A 23981-nucleotide genomic window follows, 5' to 3' on the forward strand; every position below is an offset into this window, starting at 1 on the left:
TTTGATAATCCATTTATTGCTTCAAATCAGAAATGCACTAAAGTGAAGTACATTATAATCAAATGTTAGTTACATCAATAAGTCTCTAAAACAGCCTAGTTTACACTGATGCTTAACTTGCAAGTAAAGCCCGACTCATGATGTTTTGAATTAGAACTGCAACTAACGACTATTTTTATTATTATCCAAGGAAATATCAATCTGTTGATTTTGGTATAAAATGTGAAAAAGCTCAGCAAAGTCTCTTGTTGTGTCCAAACTACAGAGTAACCCCCAATAAGTATTTCATTACAAAAAGTAAAACATCCTCACACACTCGAGAAGATGGAAAACCAAACGTTTGGCAATGTGGCTTGAATGAATGTGATTGGCTGGACAGAACAAACTATATGGATAATTACTGGAAATGATTAATCGCATGGAAAGGACCCCAGCTGGGTTCCTAATGGGATATCCGAGCTAAACCCTGTTTCTTACATTATTCTGTAGCATACCTGTGGAGCCACTTGCATCACTTCCTCCTGCATTTCTACATAAAGGATTGCTATCCACTATTTTATTTATGCAGGAGGAAGTGAACATAGTAGGGGCTTCCAGGGATGGAGTAAATGGCAAAATTAGGTTAACAACAAGGGGTCTCAAAATAAGTGAATGCCAGGTTGAATAAAGGGTTTGAGAGAGGCAGCCTACATGCAGCTGCCAGTATGTTATAATCCCCTAACATATGACTATAGATCAAGCTCGGTCACATGATGACACCTGAGGCAGCTCTACTCTGAACAAAGGCGGGGAAATCAGGCTAAAAGCTCCCAAAGCTTACATTTAAATATATTAGGTCACATGCAGATACTAACGTATGATTTCGGGCTGTAAATACACGATATCAACTTGACGAAGGCGGCAACAAAAAACTGTATTCATCACTAACTCATTGATAAAATACTTTGATTTATAAAATGTCAGAAAATAGGGAAAAATGTAAATCCTAGTTTCTAAAAGTCCAAGCTGTTAGTTACGTGTTTTGTCAGGGGAAACAAATATAAAGTTATAACAGAAACAAGCAGTCATATTTGTAAGTCTGAAGACCGCATGTTCTGTTATTTCTGCATTAAAAATGTACCGAGTACCCAATGTGTAGCAGATACCTTTCAGTGACTCTGATAACCGATAAGTTGACTTATTGCTGCAGCTCTAGACTTGACACAACATTGCTTCCATTTGCATCTTGGACAACATCTAACCCTCAAGTGTGTTGGTACATGCTATACAAAAACTCCCACCTGAAGCCACTTCCTGAATGAAACTTTCACAGTCAGGGCCTCACTCTCTTCCCCCTTAAAGAGCACCATCAGCTCTTGCAAATCGATGACCTTGGCTCCCGCACAGCGAAACTCTAAACCATTGTGCTGGTCAGGAGGGACTGCAGTGAAATGTGTGGACAACATGCGAAACTCACATGTGCACATCCAGTCAGAATGACACACACACACACACACACACACACACACACACACACACACACACACACACACACACACACACACACACACACACACACACACACACACACACACACACACACACACACACACACACACACACACACACACACACACACACACACACACACACACACACACACACACACACACACACACACACACACACACACACACACACACACACACACACACACACACACACACACTTGCAGGCTTGGAGCAGCAACATCACTGCAATGTCATAACATTAGCATGTCCAAATCATGCCATGTCAATAACTATGTTTACACACACACACAAACGGAAAATGCACCCTTTCCTACCCAAGTTATGTAATACTGACAGGAGCAGTATGTCACAGGCTGTCACCTGTCTGCGACACACAATAACCCACTTACACAATATAATACATCAAGCTCGGGAAGGTTTTCCATATTAAATCACTTTACCCCGAATATGTAGCCCTTTTCGCAAAATGTTTGTTGGTCATAATAGGTCCTGTCATGCACGTGGGCTAGTCAGCTGTACTTACATTCTTTCTGTCCATGTTTATTAAGTTACGTGGTAAAAAAACACGTTTAAAATGTGTTCAGTTTATCAACATACGTAGTTACAAAACTAGATAAAGCTACCGTTTCCGAACTTACTAAAAGAACGACAAAGCTGCAACCGTTAGCTCTTTAGGTGACCATAGCGGTCATTACTGTACGTATTTTTGAATTCAAATTAACTCTAAAAGTCGACACTTACCTATGCAGTTGCGTTTGGTGGAAAATGTCTTTTTTTACTTGATAAAACCACAACTGTTGTGAGGTGTGTGTCCACAAAGTCTGCCGCACTGTCTCTCTGCTTCTTCTGGATGCAGCCGCAGCGACTTCCGTTGGCCACGCCCCTTGCGTTTGCACGTTGTTGTTGTTGTCGTCATCACGCACGCACCACGTAGACCTTTTCAAAACAAAAATAAATATTATTTTACACCAACCTTCTTTGACATTATGTGTTGTCCAATTATCATGCATTGTATACGCTGGAGTTAAAGAGAGCAACTCAATAGTAATATTATAAATACCCTCAAATTCTTGTTTATCATTTCACTGCAATAAATGCAATATCATGGGTACATGACACATGCAAGTATTCATCCTTTCATTAATTTAATAATATTAGAGACTGCTAGCAGTAGGGATGATAGGTATTAATTATGATTGTAATCAAAAATGACATTTTTCAATATCTGTGGTAGAGCCTCTGTTCCAAAGCAGAGTGGCCTTCTCTCGCCATCGTGTGTGGTGTATAGGGTATTACAGGTTTCAACCACAATTTAAAGCTGTGCATAACTCTGCTGTACAGTGGCAAGAAAGTGAGGTGAACCCTTAGGAACAACCTGCATTTATGTATACATTTGTTCTAAAACATGCTCTGCACCTAAGTAACAATAATGAACGAACACAATCTGTTTGAACTAATAGCACACAAATGATAATTTTTTTGTATTGCTGATTCAAGGCCTGGACAGTTTGCCATCCTTAACAGACAAATAAATTCTCAAGATTATCAAGATATCCTACAGGATGAAGCTCTGCAGAGGTTGGGGGGTGAAGCAGGACAATGCCCTTACATATTAAAGTAAATGTAATACAGAATGGCTCACTTTTAATGACCAATTCCTGCATACAATCAGAAAACTCCAAAGGGTTCACAAGTCATTAACAGGGGAAGTTTCATTGTGTCAAACTGATTCACCTGTCGTGTCTAGTTTAGCTGTTCTCTTCTCACATAATGGGCTCCTCCCAGAATAGGCAGGGCACACAGGTGATGTGACACAAGCAGGTTCTTCAACACTTTAAACCAGATGTCAGTTACGCCTCAAACAGGATTATGTTGAGGTTGTTTTTGAGAAGGACTTTCTCCGAAATTCCTAAATGAAAACTAAACTATTATTTTTCAAATGGCTACAGATTAAGCTGCACAACAGAGGTAAGACACATTGGAGATATTTCCGATCTGTGGACCAGTGGAAATGGGTTCCTCTGTTTTATGTAGAGCAGGGATCTTGAGAGGAGTCTCCTGCATTCTTCTGCTGCTCTTGCTTTTCTGCTTTGGAGGTAAATGTGAGGTCCAAGAGTCAAAACCTTCTCCGCCAACCAACCTCCAATCTGTAGAGAATGAATTCAACCAGCCCCAGTCGTACCCAGAGGAGGAGAGGGCCAATCTCCCTATGTTCACCATGGACTACTCCCGGATCCAGATCCCCTTTGAGATCACTCTGTGGGTGCTGCTGGCATCATTTGCCAAAATTGGTACGTGTGGATGAAACACTTTGGATAAAGAAATAGGTTGTTTCAGAAAGTAACTAATTTAATCAAGAACTGTGCTCAAGTACAATTTTAAGACATTTTAAAAATACTTATATCCATTTGCTGCTAATTCATATTTCAAATGCACACATTATACTTTTTAGTACACTATTTATGTGATGAAGGAAGTTACCTTACATATTCAGATAGATAACACAAAATCAACAAATACATGTTTATTATAGGTTAAGGCAGTGGTTCTCAAAAAATTTCTGTCAGGCGGGGGGCCTTCGGAGAAAAAAAAAGTTGGTCCCCCCCAACACAAATAGTCCGGCTCAGTGGCAGCGCCAGAGATTTATTTTGGGGGTGCTGTGGGGTAGCTTGACGTTTCATAGAGGGTGCTCAAACATTTAGGGTTTCCCATTAATGTACCGGTCGCTACAGTGGAATGTTCTACTGCAACACTCCCCATGCATATACTGTACACACACTGTACCTGCGACTGTTACAATGAAGGCTCGATATCAGCTCACGGCATATAGGTGTAAGCAGGGGTAAAGCGCTATTTTTATAGTTGGTGTGTGGACCTAACATCCTCACTCCCAGGTCGGCCTATGTTGACGTTATGTCAAGTCCCCTGCCGGCTTTTTCCAACGCAAGGGGGGGGGCCTTAGCGTCCATTTTCAACGCAAGGGGGGGGGGCCTTAGCGTCCATTTTCAGCTTTCCGGGATGTCCATGTGCTTCTATGGACGCTCATGGAAGCACGGCATTCGTTTGTGTCAACTGCCCTTAAAGGCAATGAAGACACTACACTACCCAGAATCCCCAGCTATCGTTTGGACTACACCATGTGCTCTGTTTGACAAACCCCGTGATAGTCCTCAAGCTCTGTGATTGGAGAGTGTGCTCCGAGGGTTACCGAGCCTCGAACAGCACTTGAAATGGGATGGAACCACGGCAGACTGTTCAAAACTGGATTTGAACGGGTCCACCGCGTCCCCCCCTCCCCCACCCCCGTCCCCAGAACTACACATGCTGGCTATTCTGTTTCGCAACATGTTGTAGTTTTAAAAGACGTTTTCGTATTTCCCATAATAAGAAGTTGCCAGTATTAAACTGTGTACATCCCTGGAGGTTTAGGGGACAGGAAACACTCACATTTAAAACATATAATTAATAAATGGGTGAAAATTACTGGTGCCCATAATGGGCAGTATTAATATATATACCCACACGCCAGCTAAGGTCAGAAGAGCTTTATTTAACAGCTGGACTTATGTTTGTGACCCCTCCTGTTGTTAATTGATAACATTACATTACATTACATTAATTGATAAGCCTGAAACATGCACTTGTCAAGGTTCAGAGGCACATTTTGCAAATATGGCAGTAGCCATCGATCAGCTTAAGATAAGATATACTTTATTGATCCCAAGTTGGAACATTTGCGTTACATCAGCATGTGTAACAGTTAAATATGCAGTGGTGTTTATTTGAAAATCATTTAGTATAATCAGACAAATTCTGTGTTTTATATTTAACAATTCTGTGTTCTTTATTTATTGATTGTTCAATACCTGACAAGGCCGGAGATGAAATATCTGCATACATCATAAGAGTATAATACATTATGTATAATATCAGTTAAAATAAGTGCTTCAACATAGTTAACATTGCTGGAGGTATGCACACATATTGATAGATGTCTTGTAATGCACTGTTGAGGAACCTGCGACCCAAGTTTTTCATTCAGTGCAGAACTACACCATAGTTGTGTAGGCCTATGATATGTCAATAAACCTTAGAACATCTTGAAATCTTGAACGGGATGTGCAAAATAGTCATTATATACAGTCTTTAATTAACTATTAGTAGAGAATAACGAGTAATGAATATACTTTATAGGGATCCTATTAATATCTAATAATAAAAATAATGAAATTCAATAACATGCTTTAACCACCAGGTGTCTCTTTATATCATCTGTGCACCTTTATGGTGTAAATACAGCCTATCTACCAATTGGATCAAATATAAAAGTGAGCCGAATTAGTGTTGATACGGCAAGGAGACGTATTGTGTGAAAAGAAATGTAAGATGTTGTTTAATGGCTGATATATTTATGATCCACGTCACGTTTTCAGTTCCTCATGTTTGTCTTCTCATCAGGGCTATAAATACAGAACTACGGCAGATATGTAATATTTAATGCAGCCGAACCGTGTATTACAATGCCGTTATGTGATGACTTTGAAAGAGAAAAGCAAGCACACTCGGAATAAGGTATTATTTTATTTTGTTTAAATGTTTTCGGTCTGTTTCCGGTATTTGTTAATGACGATGTGCTGTGAGATGTGAGACTGGAATTGCACAGGGGGAAATAACGTATCTTTAGATACGGATTTTGTTAAACTAATATGTTTGCGCTGTGGACCAACACTATACATTGACGGGGAAGGGGGTAGCAATAAAGATAACACCATTAAACAGTTACACAACATAACAGAAATAATATCGATAGCAGCGTCTCTAGCAACCACCTTGGTAACAATGAAAACGTTGGACGCAATTTCCTGAAGTAATCTTCGTAATAACTAGCAAACTAAAGATCATGTACATCCACTGCACACATAATCTGAAATAACAACTCATATTTCTCGCATCAAATGACATCAAAACGCATTTTAATGGCCAAACTAACTTTAAAATAGGCATTTTACACCCAGAATAAAACGAAGTTCGGCCATGTTTTCTTTTTCTGCAGGGAGAAATGATAGCTGGGGATTCTGGGTAGTGTAGTGTCTTCTGCCATCCTTTACTCCGAAAAAAGATTTGTTTCTCCGAATCGAAGGGAAAAAATACAAAAGCATTGCACACAATTTAAACCAATCAATGTTGTGTAATTAACAAGGATAATCTGGTGTTTTTTAGTCGATGAGTAGTGCAGATATCACTGTAAAATCAATCGTCAGTAAGGGGAATATTTACTTCCGGGTGTACAATTCTCCGCTATCCAATGAGAATGGACGCTCACATTGCCTTTAAGGGCAGTCGACACAAACGAATGCTGTGCTTCCATGAGCGTCCATAGAAGCACATGGACATCCCGGAAAGCTGAAAATGGACGCTAAGGCCCCCCCCCTTGCGTTGAAAATGGACGCTAAGGCCCCCCCCCCTTGCGTTGAAAATGGACGCTAAGGCCCCCCCCCTTGCGTTGGAAAAAGCCGGCAGGGGACTTGACATAACGTCAACATAGGCCGACCTGGGAGTGAGGATGTGTTGGTGTGGACCTCACATAGGGGGGTCCGGGGGCATGCTCGCCCCGGGAGGATTTATTTTTAAATATTGAAGTTAAAAGCATCAATCTGGTGCACTTTGAGAGCAACATTAGGAGATCTATGGATACATCTCTCAACACCCATATGAAACAGAACTGTAAACAGATTTACATTTTTCTTTATGGATATTTTATAAATCACTCCCTTTTAAACTTTATTATTTTTTTAATGTCATATAGTATTTCATACCTGTTTTTAATTTATTCTCTTATTTTTTTATAATTATAATGATCATATAAATGTGTGCCTCGGAAATAATTGTTTACATTAATGGTGACCAAAACGTTTGAGACCCACTGAGATAACACTGAGAGTCCTTTAGTTCACTGAGTCTCTCAGTCTGACAGGAGAGGACTCTCCTCCACTTTGTTGTTGAAAAAACTCCTTATATCCATTAGCGTAGCTCGCTAGCATCAGAAGCTAACAACAACGATCTCCGGTACCGGTGCGCTCTCTCTCTCTCGCTCGCGCACACACACAAAATGGCTCGTTCCACACACACACACACACACACACACACACACACACACACACACACACACACACACACACACACACACACACACACACACACACACACACACACACACACACACACACACACACACAACTCAAGAAGAAAAATGACCGTGCCCTTAATCTGATACTCAAATATTAAACCAGAGTCTTGGAGAGTGGGTAAAGACGCAGAGAAGCATGGCACGGACAGCAACAGATCAGGAGGAATCCACAGGAGCCTGCTCGACCCTGGAGAGCTGAGGGGGAGAGTTTGATGAGTCACCACACACACACACACACACACACACACACACACACACACACACACACACACACACACACACACACACACACACACACACACACACACACACACACACACACACACACACACACACACACACACACACACACACACACACACACACACACACACACACACACACACACACACACACACACACACAACTCAAGAAGAAAAATGACCGTGCCCTTAATCTGATACTCAAATATTAAACCAGACTCTTGGAGAGTGGGTAAAGACGCAGAGAAGCATGGCACGGACAGCAACAGATCAGGAGGAATCCACAGGAGCCTGCTCGACCCTGGACACACACACACACACACACACACACACACACACACACACACACACACACACACACACACACACACACACACACACACACACACACACACACACACACACACACACACACACACACACACACACACACACACACACACACACACACACACACACACACACACAGAGCCGAGCTTTAATGAAACACAGAGACCCAGGCGTAATAGTAGCCTACTATATCATATATAGTATATATATATATACTGTATATATAGTATATATATATACTGTATCATATTATTTTCGAATCAATAATTTTTCAAAATATGATTTTTTTTTTTTAAATAACCATTTTTCCTCCTGGTCTCTCGCGCCCCCCTGTCATGCCCCCCACTTTGAGAACTGGGTTAAGGGAACATTTGAGGAATCCCAGCAACACAGCCCCACCTTTACAAGCTTTAAAATGTATAAACAAATAGTATCAAACATTATAGACCAATAGTGCATGAAACATAATTTGAAGTAGGCCTGAAATACCTCTATACTTTTGGCACTTTGAATATATATACATTAAGGCTGGTGCTTTTATTTAAACAAGATTTGTATGCAGTACTTGTATTTCTATATATTTATCTTAATTAAAGATGCAAGTACTTTCACCACTTTGAAACCTTGAATAAACGCAGTAGATTCTTTGCAGTACCCTAAAGTTTGGGGTTAACACATGAGTTGTCTCTTCTCACTATCTTGTCCTCTCTCCAGGTTTCCACATTTACCACAAAATCACCATCTGGATCCCAGAGTCATGCCTCCTGATCGCCATCGGCCTCATCGTGGGGGCCATCATGCATGCAGTGAAAGAGGAGCCCCCCGCCGTCCTCACCTCCAACGTCTTCTTCCTCTACATGCTGCCCCTCATCGTCCTCGACAACGGTTACTTTATGCCCACGAGGCCGTTCTTCGAGAACGTGGGCACAGTGCTGTGGTACGCCGTGGTGGGGACCCTGTGGAACAGCATCGGCATCGGGCTGTCCCTCTTCGCGATCTGCCAGTTTGAGGTGTTCGGAGTTCAAGATATCAACCTGCAGGTCAGTTCAGGCCATAGCGAAAGGTCAGAAGTGAACATTTTGGATGAAATGTGTGTGATATTGATGCATGTGATTTAGCTTTTATGTTGTATCAACAGAAATGCAAAGCTTCAATTATGCTCACTTTTGAGGGAAATTGGGCTCAAACACTATCCCTCTCAGGTCAAGAGAATTGCATTATCATGTATCAGGGGTGTCAAACTCAATTTCATCACGGGCCACATTCGCATTATGGTTGCACTCAAAGGGCCGGTTGTAACTTTAAAGACTATATCAAAATACATATAAAAATATTTTATATATATAAAATAATGTATTATTAGATTTATTACATTATTGCCTCTGCATTGGATTATCGGATAGGGTAATAACTTCATAATTAACTACGTCTGAAACAGGGTTTCCGCTAGGATTTTTTCTCGACGGTCAAATGTCCGGGCAAATTTTATTTTACCGGACAAATTTGAAACTTACCGGTCATATTTCAATAATAATAATAATAATAGTTGTGTAGCAGAGTTTCCGTTAACAGGTAATTACCGGACTATGAGCAGATATGCTGATGTTTAAAACTCAGTTCACGGGGCTCATTTTGATATTGCTTCAGTTTATAATCGTAACAGATCGAAAAAAAAATCAGATTAATTTTTCAATAAATGATTCCACAAACAACAAACAACATAATTATTACATTCAAACAAACTACTTGTAGTAGATAACGTACATTATTCAGAAGTTTACATCAACTTTGAATAATAACACGGGAGAAACGGATCCTCTCTTTTCCCCTCTCCCTCCCTCTCTCTCCTGACAGCAGTCAGTTTCTTAAGCAGCTCCTGCAGCGCGCTAAACAGAGGGCGGGGCTTCAGGTGATCATGCAGAGCTGCGTGTCTCGGTCAGACTTAGCAGCTGATCTGATCTCTCTCTCGCGTCCGGTTACACTTCACTCGCGTTTATGTCCATATCGATCAGATCCAGCTCTCCTGATCGGCCTTTATAGAGAGCACCGATCAAACTATTAAGAGTGAATATCGGCCGATAATGACCGGCGGCCGATCGATCGGAGCCTCCCTAATTATTACCAGACATTTTGACCGTCAGGTTTTGAATTTACCGGTTTTTTATAAATTTTACCAGCTAAAAACCGGTAATTACCGGCTAACGGAAACCCTGGTCTGAAAGTAGAAGTCTGGGGCAAATAATTGCAAGTCTCTTCAGTGAGAATGTCACAAAATGATTTAAAAAGAAAAGCCAAATTCTGAAAAAAGTAACATTTTGGGAAAAAAATCTAAATCTGAGAAAAAGTCAAATTCTAAGAAAAAAGGCATATTTTGAAAAAAAAGACAAATTCTGAGAAAGTAGAATGTAACCCTATAATAAACATATTATATTTTTTGCAAGCACTTATGGGGCCACAGAAAATGAAGTCGCGGGCCGGATTTGGCCCGCGACTTCTATGTAATTGGCTCAAACGTAACTTAAAACAATAACAAGGTTTCACCGTTAAAGAGCAGGTGAGAAATACATCTTACCACAAGATCTATTTAGCAGTTTGACTGCCACTTTCATGTTATCACATGTGATTCAAATATGTTGTTTCCAATGTCATGAGTCAAATAAAAAATCCCTAAAATGTCCTGAGAAATAATTGATATGAATAAATGGATTAAATAAAGTATCTACAGCTTCCAGGGAAAGTATATCTGTTAATAAAGGGTGCCTCGAGGAGAGTTACATAAAGGTTTTACACTCTTCTTCTCTGCAGGAGAATTTGCTTTTTGCCTCCATCATCTCGGCCGTGGACCCCGTTGCTGCTCTGAATGTGTTCGAGGACATTGGAGTCAACGAGCAAATATATATAGTGATTTTTGGAGAAGGACTGTACAACGATGCTGTCACTGTGGTGAGTTCAGGAAGTGTGCATTCAATATTTAAAAATGAATTGTTGGGCCATTTAGTCATGTTATAGTGATGAGCTGCGGCTGGATAGAGTATTATATAAACTGGTTATGTGGATATCTTTCTTATGCGACAGGCAAATGGAGTTTTCTTTCCCTTACACTTTAAAAAAAAAAATACTTTAAAGTAACTTCCTTCGATTTGTAAGACTAACTTGAATGTTCATACAGTTCCCGAGATAACGATATCCTCAGGGAAGTGTAAGCCACACTGAATGTAGAAACGTGTGTATGTGCATGTCACCAAATGTGTTATCTGACAATAACAACTCTGAGAAGCAGTGTGAACGTGAGAAGGAATGAATCTCACAGTTTCCAAACCTCTGAACTAAAGAGAAACTCGCAGCAAAAAATCCCTCAGCTAACGTCTGATGTTTTTGTGGAGGGAATAAAGAAAGCTGAATTTATATTTGCAGCAGTATTAGAATTTGTGGGGCTGCTAATGCCCAGAATGCAACATTTTTATAATCAGAATATCAATATTCTCTAAATAAAATTGTGAAAGAAACCACTCGTGTGCACTTGCAGCTTTTCCACAGTGTAGTTTCCATTGTTGAGTGGAATTCAAGCATAATAAGCTTGCCTTTCTTTTGGTTATGCTCCAATTGAGACACTTATTTTGCACAGATTGTCTTCAGGTCATCCAAAGAATAGTGTGTATTAAAATGGTTTCCAATCCATGGACACAAGTCATGTTGTCAGCCTGACCTGAAAGAGTTTCGGAGTAGATTTAAGAGTGGTTGAACCTGCTTGGCAACAGTTGCGTGACATGCCTTTGACATCAGGACAGCAGGAAGCTTACACATCTTCCGGCGCAGACTGAAAACTCATCTTTCGACTTCACTTCGAGCGATAGAATTTGAAATGTTTTGGCTCTATGAAACCTGATGTACTTATATGATGCTGTTTTCTTCAAGTTTGTATCTTCTTGGTCGAATGCACTTATTGTTAGTCGCTTTGGATACAAGCGTCAGCTAAATGCAATGTAATGTAATTAACCCCGTTTTTGTTCCTGATGTTCTCCATCCGTCTCTCCAGGTTCTTTACAACATGTTTTCCTTTCTGGCCGACATGCCAGTTGTTGAATCCACCGATGTGTTCCTGGGGGTGGCCAGGTTCTTCATAGTGGCGGCTGGAGGCATCCTCTTCGGTCTCCTGTTTGGATTTGTGGCTGCGTTCACCACACGCTTCACCCACAATGTGCGCCAGATCGAGCCCCTCTTTGTCTTCATGTACAGCTACATGGCGTATCTGGTGGCAGAGTGTTTCGCCATCTCCAGCGTGTTGGCGTAAGTGTAGGAGAATCATTTAGATACTCCTTTGGAAGTACAATAATGACATTTAGGATATCCTTAAAGGTCACCTATTATGCAAAATCCACTTTACATCTTTTATACATAAACATGTGTCCCCTGAAGAGATTCTGAAAGTTTCAGGAACAAAGATTCTCTCTCATTTTATCCTGACCCATTTACATAAAAACCTGTCTGAAAATGAGCTGATCAGATTTTGGCCACTTTATGATGTCATAACGATTTTTTTGGTTTGTGTAACTATTAACCAATCACCAACCAAGATAAACCCTCTGTCTAAAAATAGACAGAGAATCAGCACTTTGGAAACAGGGCTGAAACAGAGGGGATTACGGGAAGCTGTTTGGAGCCAAACACTTGAGACATATGAATGAAAAACAGTATAATAGGGGACCTTTAAGTTTGCTTATGACAATCGACCATGTGTTCTGCAGCATCATCACATGTGCCATCACCATGAAGCACTATGTGGAGGAGAACGTATCGCAGAGATCCTGCACCACCATCCGCCATGTGGTCAAGATGCTGGCCACCGTCTCCGAAACCCTCATCTTCTTCTTCCTGGGTGTCGTTACGATAACCACGGAGCACGAGTGGAACTGGGCCTACATCGTGTTCACGCTGCTGTTTGCCTTCATCTGGAGAGGCCTTGGTAGGAGGCTTAAATTCAATTCTAAAAACTCTCCTCTTAAATGAGTGCTGTTTGTCAGTTTCTCTGATTGTCTTGCAGGCATCCTGGTGCTAACCCAGATCATCAACCCGTTCCGTACCATTCAGTTCACCTTCAAGGACCAGTTTGGCCTCGCCTACGGAGGCCTGCGAGGGGCAATCTGCTTCGCCTTGGTCTTCACCTTGCCCGATAACATCAACAGGAAGAACCTGTTCGTCACAGCGTCAATTGCTGTCATTATATTCACAGTGTTCTTACAGGTGAGCCTGAGCACAACTTCATATGCATGTATCATGTTCAAAGTACATGCATTAGCTTTTTCTTTAACAACTTTGACAGTTACGTGTTTCTGTTTTTGAGGAACACGTAACTCTTAGTGGAAACCTCTTAGTGGAAACCTCTTAGTATGAAAATTGAAGCCAATTAGGAAGTGCCTTAGACCTGCATTATTATTTATTTTTTAAAGAGTCAGAATTCAGTTCCATCAAAGATGTTTTTTAATTCACAATAAATGTGACGTACATGTATACAAAGGAAACCACACATTTTGAAAATGTGACATTAAAGTCACCATTTTTTGGAGGGAAATCTCTTTCATACAGTCTTTGATTTGATGACACACTAAGCACTAAGTGCAGAGAATAGTTTTTTTATTGTTGTTTTAAAAAAACGATTTCAGGGCATCAGCATCCGACCCATAGTAGAATATATGAACATCCGGAAAACCAACAAAGACCTGAGCACCATCAACGTAGAGGTTCATTCCAGGGCAAGTATTTTCCTTTAAAATCTTTAAATCCATATTTTTCATTCTGTCAAACACCCCATGTTTTAATGTTTTAATGTTTCATGCAGATGATGGAGCACGTTGTTTGTGGTATTGAGGACCTTTGTGGACAATGGAGCCATTATTACTGGAAAGACAAGTAGGATTTATTCAATACCGACTATTTTCATTTATATTGAGTATTTATTTGGGTCTCATCCACATACATGTTGGCGGTTTTCTTTTCTTTGTCTTTTGTAAGGTTTAAGAAGTTCAATGACCGTGTTTTGAGGCGCATCCTGGTCCGAGACAACCGGGCTGAGTCCAGCATCGTGGCTCTGTACAAGAGATTGGAGCTGCAGAACGCCATTGGGTTACTGGACTCACCGATGGGAGACCTCAGTGCAGCGCCATCCATCGTCTCTCTGTAGTATGTTCAACAATGTCATTATTACTAAAACATATGTAATATCTTGCTGTAAGGTAGCTAACCGTTTGATCCATAACCGCATCAGCTTAATGCATACAACTAAATCTAATTGCTGATCTTCTGTTTCTCCCATTAGATGAATATGATCCCAATTGCCCATCTTAATGGATGGATTTGACATTTCAGCAGCATTCACTGTCTCTCTCTCTCCTCCTTCTGTCAGCGACGAGAGGAAGGAAGCGTCTCGGCCTAAGAGGAAGTTCCTGGCTGGTGACGTGAGGAAAATGCACGACATCCTGTCAAAGAACATGTACAAGATCAGACAGAAGGTAAGTACAACTGCAGAGAAACATTTCTAAAGACATTAAGGCTGTTCAATACCACTTCAAATGTTCTATGCATATTTGTATTCCTTTACCTGAAATAACATGTGCACATTTTGTTGCTTCCGAACTATAATGACTATTATTCCAGATGTTTCTTTTCTATGACGAAAGTGTTAGTCTGTCACTAAGCACTTTTTCTTTTCAATACTCTCCTCTTGTTGCTATGAGATGTAAATCTTCAAAAGTACTCCACAAACATATGGATTAAGCAAATGCCACACAACCAAATAGTGCATTTTGTGGTGACTTTTTTCACATCTATATCACAGAAGAAGACATATCATACTTTGGATACAAATCTATTTTATACATGTTTTCCAGACGATGGCGTACACCAACAAATACAATCTGCCCGACGACACCCGAACCAAGGAGATTCTGATTCGCCGCCATGCGAGCATCAGACGCAGCCTGCGTGCTGAAAGTGTCCGTGAACCGGTAGGTTTTAGAGGTCAACAACACTTTATTATTCGCCTGTAGCTGCTTAAAATGTGCTCTCCCTCCTCTTCCAGTCTGCACAGAACACCTTCAAGTCTCAAAAGTACTACTCCCTGCAGCCTGGTGGGAGTCTGGAGACTGCCTTTGAACTAAGAAGAAGAAGTAATGGTGAGTTACCATAGACTGGTTCACACCAAGCAACGGTAGCAATCAATTAACCCCAACCATTCTTAGTCAACTGGTTTCAAAAGAAGTCCAACTGCATAGAAGTCTATAAGAACATGACCCTACTTTTCACCTGATTACATTTCCTAATGACTTTATGGTCTCAAGCCTTTAATACAGCACAGTTGTTTTATTTGATAAAAGACAAAGCAGGCTATGAGGGCGTGTCCACCTTGTGATTGACAGGCTTTTAACACTTGATCTTGTTCGGGTGTTATCGTGTTACATCTTTAACCCTTTAAGAAAAGGTTTCAGTTCAAACTAAATGTTCACATTGTGTTTGCCTGAACAGCATGCGTTTGTACTTTTCTCCATCTGGTTAAATACAACAACATGGCGGAGCTAAATCCAAAATGTCGGCTTTAAAATCCACAAAGCAATGGCTGAGGTCACTGTAGTTCCTCTCACTTCTTATACAGTCTACCATTTAAAGAGCTTTTTGTTTAAATGAACACTTAAATGCTGACACTTTGGTACGACATGTGGAGGTGCTGACGTGGACCTGTCCGCCCGACCACAGTCCTCCGATGTGTCTCCACGCTCCTCATCCCGCTCTCTACTCCCCATGAGGAGGCTGAACACCATCAAGGAGTCTGGAGGAGCAGTGGAGCCGCCTGCTGCCCCCCCCCACCCACACACAGATCAGATAGACGGAGATAAAGACCCCCATGAACCCATGCAACCTCCCCAGCTACCACCACCACCGGGTGGCTGGGTACGGGAGAACCAGAATGGGGAAGGAAACCCCCTACTCAGACACCCGTCACAGGGGTCTCGTGGGTCGGTGAGCTTTTAACTGATCATAACAGACAATAAAAAGCTGCCCTGGAGGAATATGTTTAAAAAATGTTTAACTTTGTTCCTCCATTGGTACGGGTGGATTTTGTATACAGAAGAACACAATACAATTGTATTTATTTTTGTATATGTTTTTTATTGTTTTAGTTCCATTTGTCAATTAAAGGGAGTCAGCAAAGTCATTAGTTTAAATAAATACATGTTGCTAAAAAATACTGTAATAAGAATAAATGCAAAAAGTATTACTTATTTGTACATCATACAACGTAGATGTACTCATTGTGGATGCCAATATTATATACTTTTACTCTACTGTATATATTTTTGAATAATATCATAATCAGATTACATTTTACAGAATATAAATGAACTAATAAATGATGTTATTATATTGATATGATCAACTTTAAGAATGGCTTTTTTCTAAATCATAATTGTCTTTCTTTGCAGCCTGCTACCTTACAAAGCATCTTATCATTGCGTCTTGTTTATTGAATCCTCTGAGTTCCCTTCTGGATATAGATCCAGTTAGAGTACCGGATGCGTTTGGAAGTGGAGTAATATTACACTTTTGTTTTCCACCATTTAAAGAGTGCATTTGAAACCAGGCAGACGACCCGGATAGAAGACATGAGCACTAAACACTCTGCCCTCGTTTGTTTTAACGTCCTCTTTTATTATTCCATCCGACTGTCTGACGGCCGTTTACACCAGCATCGTATTTCAAAGTACGCATCATTATATCTTTATATCTGCCAGGAACTGATAATCGTCTTTCTAAAATGTGCTTAAAATACTCTTTGTTCCACTTTACATTCAGCACTTAAACTGCATTTTCTGAAACAACTTCCATACTTACTTATCTTACACTGAGTTAAGAGTGCATACGTGGGATTTTTATAATATTTCTTGATTAAAACAGAACAAAAAACTGTTATTATGATCATTTCTATCTTAAAGGTGGGGTAGGTACATTTGAGAAACCGGCTCGAGAGCGCTAGAATTTGAAAATACACAGCCGGAGAAAATCTGCCACTTCCTCACAGAGCCCCTCCTCCAACACACAAGGACGCACATGACCAATGAGGGCACGAGAGAAGTTTGTGCCCAGATGGAAGGCTGACAGGCAGGTTGGCCATCCAGTTACTTTAGCCGGGCCGGCTAAAATGATTGGTCGTGCACAGATGAAATGTTTTTATGGATTATTTTGTCACTTGATATTCATTGCTATCGGGATGTTAAGAGCGTTCCATGGAATATAACACAAAGTGTATCTCGAGCCGGTTTCTCAAACTTACCTACCCCACCTTTAATTTCTATCCAAAATTTGTATTTTTCATTTAAAAGAAAAGATCTTTACAACAAATTAATTAACAACATTAATGTGATGCTATGGCATACATATTACCGGTTTGAAGAGATGAATACAGTTAAGTGTTAAGAAAATAATATACAAATATAGAAACCAGATAGAGCAGGGTGTCACGATCTGTATGTTGTGTTTTTGTCGTTCCGTCTTAGTTTCCCTGTGTCTGTGTTCACCCCGTCTTGCCTGTGGCTTCCTGTCTCTGTGTTCCCTCCTACCTGGTTACCTGATTGTGTTCACCTGGTGCCCCTGTTTGCTCCTCCCTCCTCACCTCTGTCTTGTTTGTGTGATTAGTCTTGTGAGCATTTCAATTCTGGTTTTTCTGTCTGTCTTTGTGAGATTACTGATGAGGTTTTTTGTGTTTTTGCCTTGCCTTATTTTACTTTGTTGCTAGTTCCGCAATACAAGTATTTTGGATTTGGAAATTCTGCATTTGGGTCCTGAGTACCTTGCCCTCCAGCCGTGACACAGGGGTGTCAAACTCAATTTCCTCTCGGGCCACATCAGCATTATGGTTCCACTCAAAGGGTCGGTTTTATATATAAGACTATATAAATATACATATATATAAATATTTAATATATATAAAATAATGTATTATATTACATTATTGCCTCTGCATTGGATTATTATCGGATAGGGTAATAACTTCATAACTCGGTCTGAAAGCAGAAGTCTAGGGCAAATAATTGCAAGTCTCTTCAGTGAGAATGTCACAAAATGATTTAAAAATCGCCAGCTTATCAAATATGAACCAGGGTCCTACATTTTGAACGGAACATTTTCCTGAGCTAGTGGTCTGGGGAAAGTGATGAAGACGTAACATGTGTACCCATGAATAGGATGTTTTGTCACAGAAGCCTATTATCTAAAATAAAAAGTTTAAATGATTCTTACAAAATGAATGATTGTTTCAGATTTGAGTAACTGTTTGCCCTGATTTAAAGTGTAACAATATGTTAAGTGCACTTACTATTTTAAAAAGCGAGCATCATTTGAACATACTGAAATCATCACTATGTTAATTTATTTAACCCTCCTGTCGTCTTCGGGTCAAATCTGACCGATTGACTACTTTCATCAATCATAACTTTTTTGTTTTACATTCGATTGCATTAAGGCTTTATGACATCCTTCACAGCAGACATGTGAACATATAACATTGCTGATCACCACTTGCATTGCATTGTGGATGATTTAGCCAACTTTGTAACACCCCTGGTGTTCCCATGGTGTTGACCGCCATAAAGAAAAGGAATTAGTAACCACACACACACACACACACACACACACACACACACACACACACACACACACACACACACACACACACACACACACACACACACACACACACACACACACACACACACACACACACACACACACACACACACACACACACACACACACACACACACACACACACACACACACACACACTTTTTCATGTATACCAGTAGTCTGATACAATATGTACAGTTTGAAAGGGTGTTGAATGAAATGTGGTGATGATTAATGGTTGTTGTGTTAATGTAATAGCAGTTAAAACAGGACCGGTCAAATGTAACCGTGAACACCAAAGTGAGGGGGGGGGGAACGAAGACAATAGGAGGGTTAAGACAATGTGTTATCAGAGACTATTCAAATACAATGTTATTCCTATCGACGCCACCAGATCTGTTTCACAAATGTGAAAAGATTAAGATTAATAATGCAAAATCTAATAAACAAATAAATATGATTGTTTTGAGATGTTATTGTAGCCTTTATTTAACCAGGTAAAATCCCATTGAGATCAACGATCTCTTTTTCAAGGGAGACCGGCAGCACATTGGTTACACAGAAAAACAACAGAAAACAAAAAGGACATCAATACAACATAATTACAGGGGTATCCATTAGCAACCTATTCACAATGACAGGTATCTAATAACATGTCATCTATCCGAGCTTTAAAATGATGCAGGGGAACCAAATGCTCAGTTTCAATTAGTTTTGCACAGTGCTCCAAGCTAGAGGAGCAGCACACATAAAAGCTTTAGTACCTAAAACAGTCCTTATCGTTCCTGGGGGCAAATTCACCGGACAGTACATAAAGACGATACAATGAGCTCCACCTTTACCGGTTGCAGTTAAAGCCATGACATCATGCATCAAGTAAAACAAATCATATGTATTATTCTGAAATAGTGCAGATTTTATTGCAGTATTTAGAGTATTATACTGATAAAGCAGGGCTTGTAGTATTTCGACACTATTGTAGTCCTATAAAATAGTAACATATGATGTATTATTTTGAATCTAAATGTATTTTTAACTGATTATTTTAAGAATTATTTGGGCTGTCGTCCTTTATAAATATTTGTATTTCTTTTCTTTATGTAGGCTTTATTATTTTGTATCCATTTTTTCTGTTTCTCCTTGTCTTAAAAATATCTTTAATTAATGATTTCAGATTAAGGGAATACGGTGTTTCTTTTGTGTCATCCTGCCTGTGAATAATGTTATGTTATGAACACAGCACATGTATAGACAAACAATACATGAAGTCAAATATATGATGTTTTCCTCCAACATACTATTTTCTAACACAGTGATTTCTGAAGTTGGAGCTCACACCGTTCATTCATCTGTCCAAAAGATCTCCTGCTGCTGTAAGACACTGACGCTATCTTCACACGTAAAGAGGCTCAAACCAAACGCATGCGAAATACTTTTGCCTGGAGCACATTTGCATTCTGATGAAGAAACATGGTACGTGGGAGGCACGCTGGCAAACATCCTGGTTTTATGAACTGTCTCTCAGCAGCACACAGTGAGAGAGAAGAAGAAGAAGAAGAAGAGAGAGAGAGAAGAAAAGAGAGGAGAGCATTCTTTTCCAGAGAGAAAGAAGATCGATGTTTGAATGCATCGCCGATGGTGAAGATACAATAATGACCAGGATTATCCGTGCTATCATCATCACTTGGAATCTTATTTGATCGGAAGAACGAAGAAAACGACGAGGAGTGAAGATGAACCAAACTGCGTCCGTCTCTCATCAGATTGACTGTCAGCCGGTCAAGGATAGTAAGGTAGGAAGCATTCCCTTTTCCCACTCACAAACCAAACATAACAAAGTGTTCACTTGAGTTTCCACATTGACCAAATCACTGGTTGCTTCTATTAGGACACTAAATCATCTGTTTTTCATAATAATCCTAGTATCAAAATGAAGAATTGTATATCCAGGTTGTATTAAGTTTGTGTACAAATGCCTTTTAAAACAGTTGCTGTGAAATATTAGTAACACTTTCTACAATCTCATGTCTATATGCATTACAAACATGCTTGAAATGTACTATAATCTCTAATCTGCTTTAGAAGCATCAAATGTTCAACATGCTTTTTAACAACAATCCTCATGCTACTTCATTTCTGGTCACTCCAGTTTTTTGGAAGTATAGCAATACATTTGAGTTGAGAGTCCGTTTCATTAACTATTATACAGTATGCTATAATATTGTGCATGTTGCAGTTTATTGGTCTTAAGCAGGGGTGTCAAACTCAATTTCATTACGGGCCACATCAGCATTATGGTTGCACTCAAAGGGCCGGTGAGAATGTCGCAAATGATTTAAAAAGAAAAGCCAAATTCTGAAAAAAAAAAATTGATATTTTGGAAAAAAAGCAACATTTGAGAAAAAAAACCTAATTCTGAGAAAAAGGCAAATTCTAAGAAAAAAGGCATATTTTGAAAAAGAAATCTGAGTGGGACATGTAGTTTAAGGGCAACGTGCTTCTGTAAAGTAGCATGTAACCGTATAATAAACATAATATTTTTTGCAAGCTCTTATGGGGCCACAGAAAATGAATTTGCGGGCCGGATTTGACCCCCGAGCCTTGAGTTTGACACCCCTGGTCTTAAGAGTGTAAGTTTGCACCCATTTTAAACTACTATACACTTTATATAACCATGCACTATCATTTCTATCTTTTATTTGTTTGCACATTGCACACTGCTATGTGCACACATTATGTCTATACCGGTTAAAAAAATGCACTGTATGCAGTTAATGTTTAATATTCAGGGTAAGCTTTTGGCAATATGCAGTTTACATCCTGAATCATACACTTTTACGTTAGTGTATATGCAGAGATGGTGTCGTTACTAAAAAAAAGTAATATATTACATATTACTTAAAAAAAAGAAAGAAAGTATATTACACTACTTCGTTACACTCTACATAAACTCGTTACTTTACTCGTTACTTTCGCAGGGCCGGCCCGCCCCTCCCTACAGGCAGATCACGCAGACTGCTAAAGTTTCAAATGTTCTCTCAAGTTCAGTTTCCATCGTCTGATCCAGATAGCTCTGATAAGACTGATCCAGATAGCTCTGATAAGACTGATCCAGATAGCTCTGATAAGACTGATCCAGATAGCTCTGATAAGACTGATCCAGATAGCTCTGATAAGACTGATCCAGATAGCTCCTGAATGTTTTCCTATCTGACCGTGGCTGTTCTCTGTCTCCTGCTATCTGTATTTTGCGCAGTATATCTCTGAATGATGGTGATTCCACTGTGCAAATGGGCAACATTTCCTCTACTATGAAGGATGCTACAAGCCTGTCCATCTCTGCTTTGGTTTCCGGTCCTCCAAATTCTAATTTGTGTTGCTTCGGGGTCGGCTGCGGCGCACTCACAACATCCTCACTCTGGGTTCGGGGGTCCTTAGCTATTAGCTTCACCTTAGCATGTGTTCTTTGCAGGTGTTTGTTGAGGTTTGACGTGGTGTTTCCAGCAGTGGATAACAGCTTCTGGCCTGGACACAGTTTGCACCTCACCGTCACATTCCTGTCTATTCTTCGGACAAACTCAAAATAATGGGCATATTTTTCGAGGCCCCTTCGAAAGTAAAAAAAGATAATGCCAAGTGTTGCTAGGATACCACATTCACAAGACTGTTCCCTCCAGATGGAGTTTATATCACTCTGTTACTCTTTAAAGTAGAGACACTAAGTACTGATATACACCTGAACATGAGCAGGAGAGGACTCTTTAAAGTAGAGACACTAAGTATTGATATACACCTGAACATGAGCAGGAGAGGACTCTTTAAAGTAGAGACACTAAGTATTGATATACACCTGAACATGAGCAGGAGAGGACTCTTTAAAGTAGAGACACTAAGTATTGATATACACCTGAACATGAGCAGGAGAGGACTCTTTAAAGTAGAGACACTAAGTATTGATATACACCTGAACATGAGCAGGAGAGGTCTCTTTAAAGTAGAGACACTACAGACAGTATGGAGTCTAAGGGTATTTTCTCGATTTTTAGATGTTTTCTTAAATCCCCTTTTAAATGTATTTCTTCTAACATGGCACCCCATGTGTTAAATATCAAAATGTTCCGGACAATCTCTGGTCTTGCTATATATGCATATTGCTCACCTTAGAGCACTGTTTGATGAGATAAGTAGCTCAAAAGCTTAAAATTTGACATCTGATTTTCGGAAAATCTTCAAAACTCTTGTGAAAACACAAATGTACTCATGTGATCGAATTGTTTTGGTGTTTTAGATTTGGTTACCAAAGTCCTAGGATCACAAAAGTAGTGAAATATTTGAATTACACTGTATATAAATGTGTTATTCATGTCTAAAATGAAAAAACATTAATTTTATCACTCTACTTTCACCACAGCAGGGACTGAGATACATCAGGACTGAATAATGATTTCATATTACATACCAAGGTTCATGTGATGTGTACAAATACAAATTGAGCATTCAACCTTTTTTTCAACCAACTATTTATATAAATGTCAAGACAGTGTCAAGGTATTTGTCTGTCTTCCAAGACAGTGGGTCTGGCTGCTGTGTAGGTGGGGGTGATGGTGCATGGGCTGCTGTGTAGGTGGGGTGTACAAGTGCTATACGAGACCTCCACGAGACCTCCTTGCTGGCTGGGTTGAAGGTCATGGCTGTGGTGGAGCCTTTGTGCTGAGGTGTATCTTGACCTGGTGGCAGCCGCAGATGGAGGTGGAGGCAGCTGTAGTGATGCTGGTCTGCTGGTCCTTGGTGGTGATGGCTCTGGTGAAGGCCCTTGAGCAACAGTAGATCTTGACCTGGGGGCCGGCACAGATGGATGTTGTGGCTGCTGAATAAACGCCGCCTGTGGGCCACTAGGCCCAGACAGCTGTGAAACATCTCTGTAAAACAAATTAAAATGTAGGACAATAATTACAACTAATTTCATTGAAATAAAGTTCAAGTAAAATGTTGCTCAAGCACAAATAACAATGCACACATAAAAAGAAAGTTTGGGAG

General features: G+C 40.0%; 1 protein-coding gene across 1 annotated transcript; it reads left to right on the forward strand.

The window, feature by feature from the left end:
• Positions 1-3522: 3522 nt before the first annotated feature.
• On the forward strand, positions 3523-16578 carry LOC117440739 (sodium/hydrogen exchanger 2-like). The gene is made up of 13 exons (XM_034076965.2): positions 3523-3802; positions 8985-9310; positions 11076-11213; positions 12307-12557; positions 13016-13233; positions 13312-13511; positions 13931-14020; positions 14107-14177; positions 14280-14447; positions 14671-14776; positions 15155-15271; positions 15346-15439; positions 15985-16578. The coding sequence occupies exons 1-13, from the start codon at positions 3523-3525 to the stop codon at positions 16290-16292; spliced, it is 2367 nt and encodes a 788-aa protein (XP_033932856.1). The 3' UTR covers positions 16293-16578.
• The last annotated feature ends 7403 nt before the right edge of the window (positions 16579-23981 follow it).

The sequence above is a fragment of the Pseudochaenichthys georgianus genome, unplaced genomic scaffold (genome assembly GCF_902827115.2).
Source record: "Pseudochaenichthys georgianus unplaced genomic scaffold, fPseGeo1.2 scaffold_1158_arrow_ctg1, whole genome shotgun sequence".
NCBI lineage: Eukaryota > Metazoa > Chordata > Actinopteri > Perciformes > Channichthyidae > Pseudochaenichthys > Pseudochaenichthys georgianus.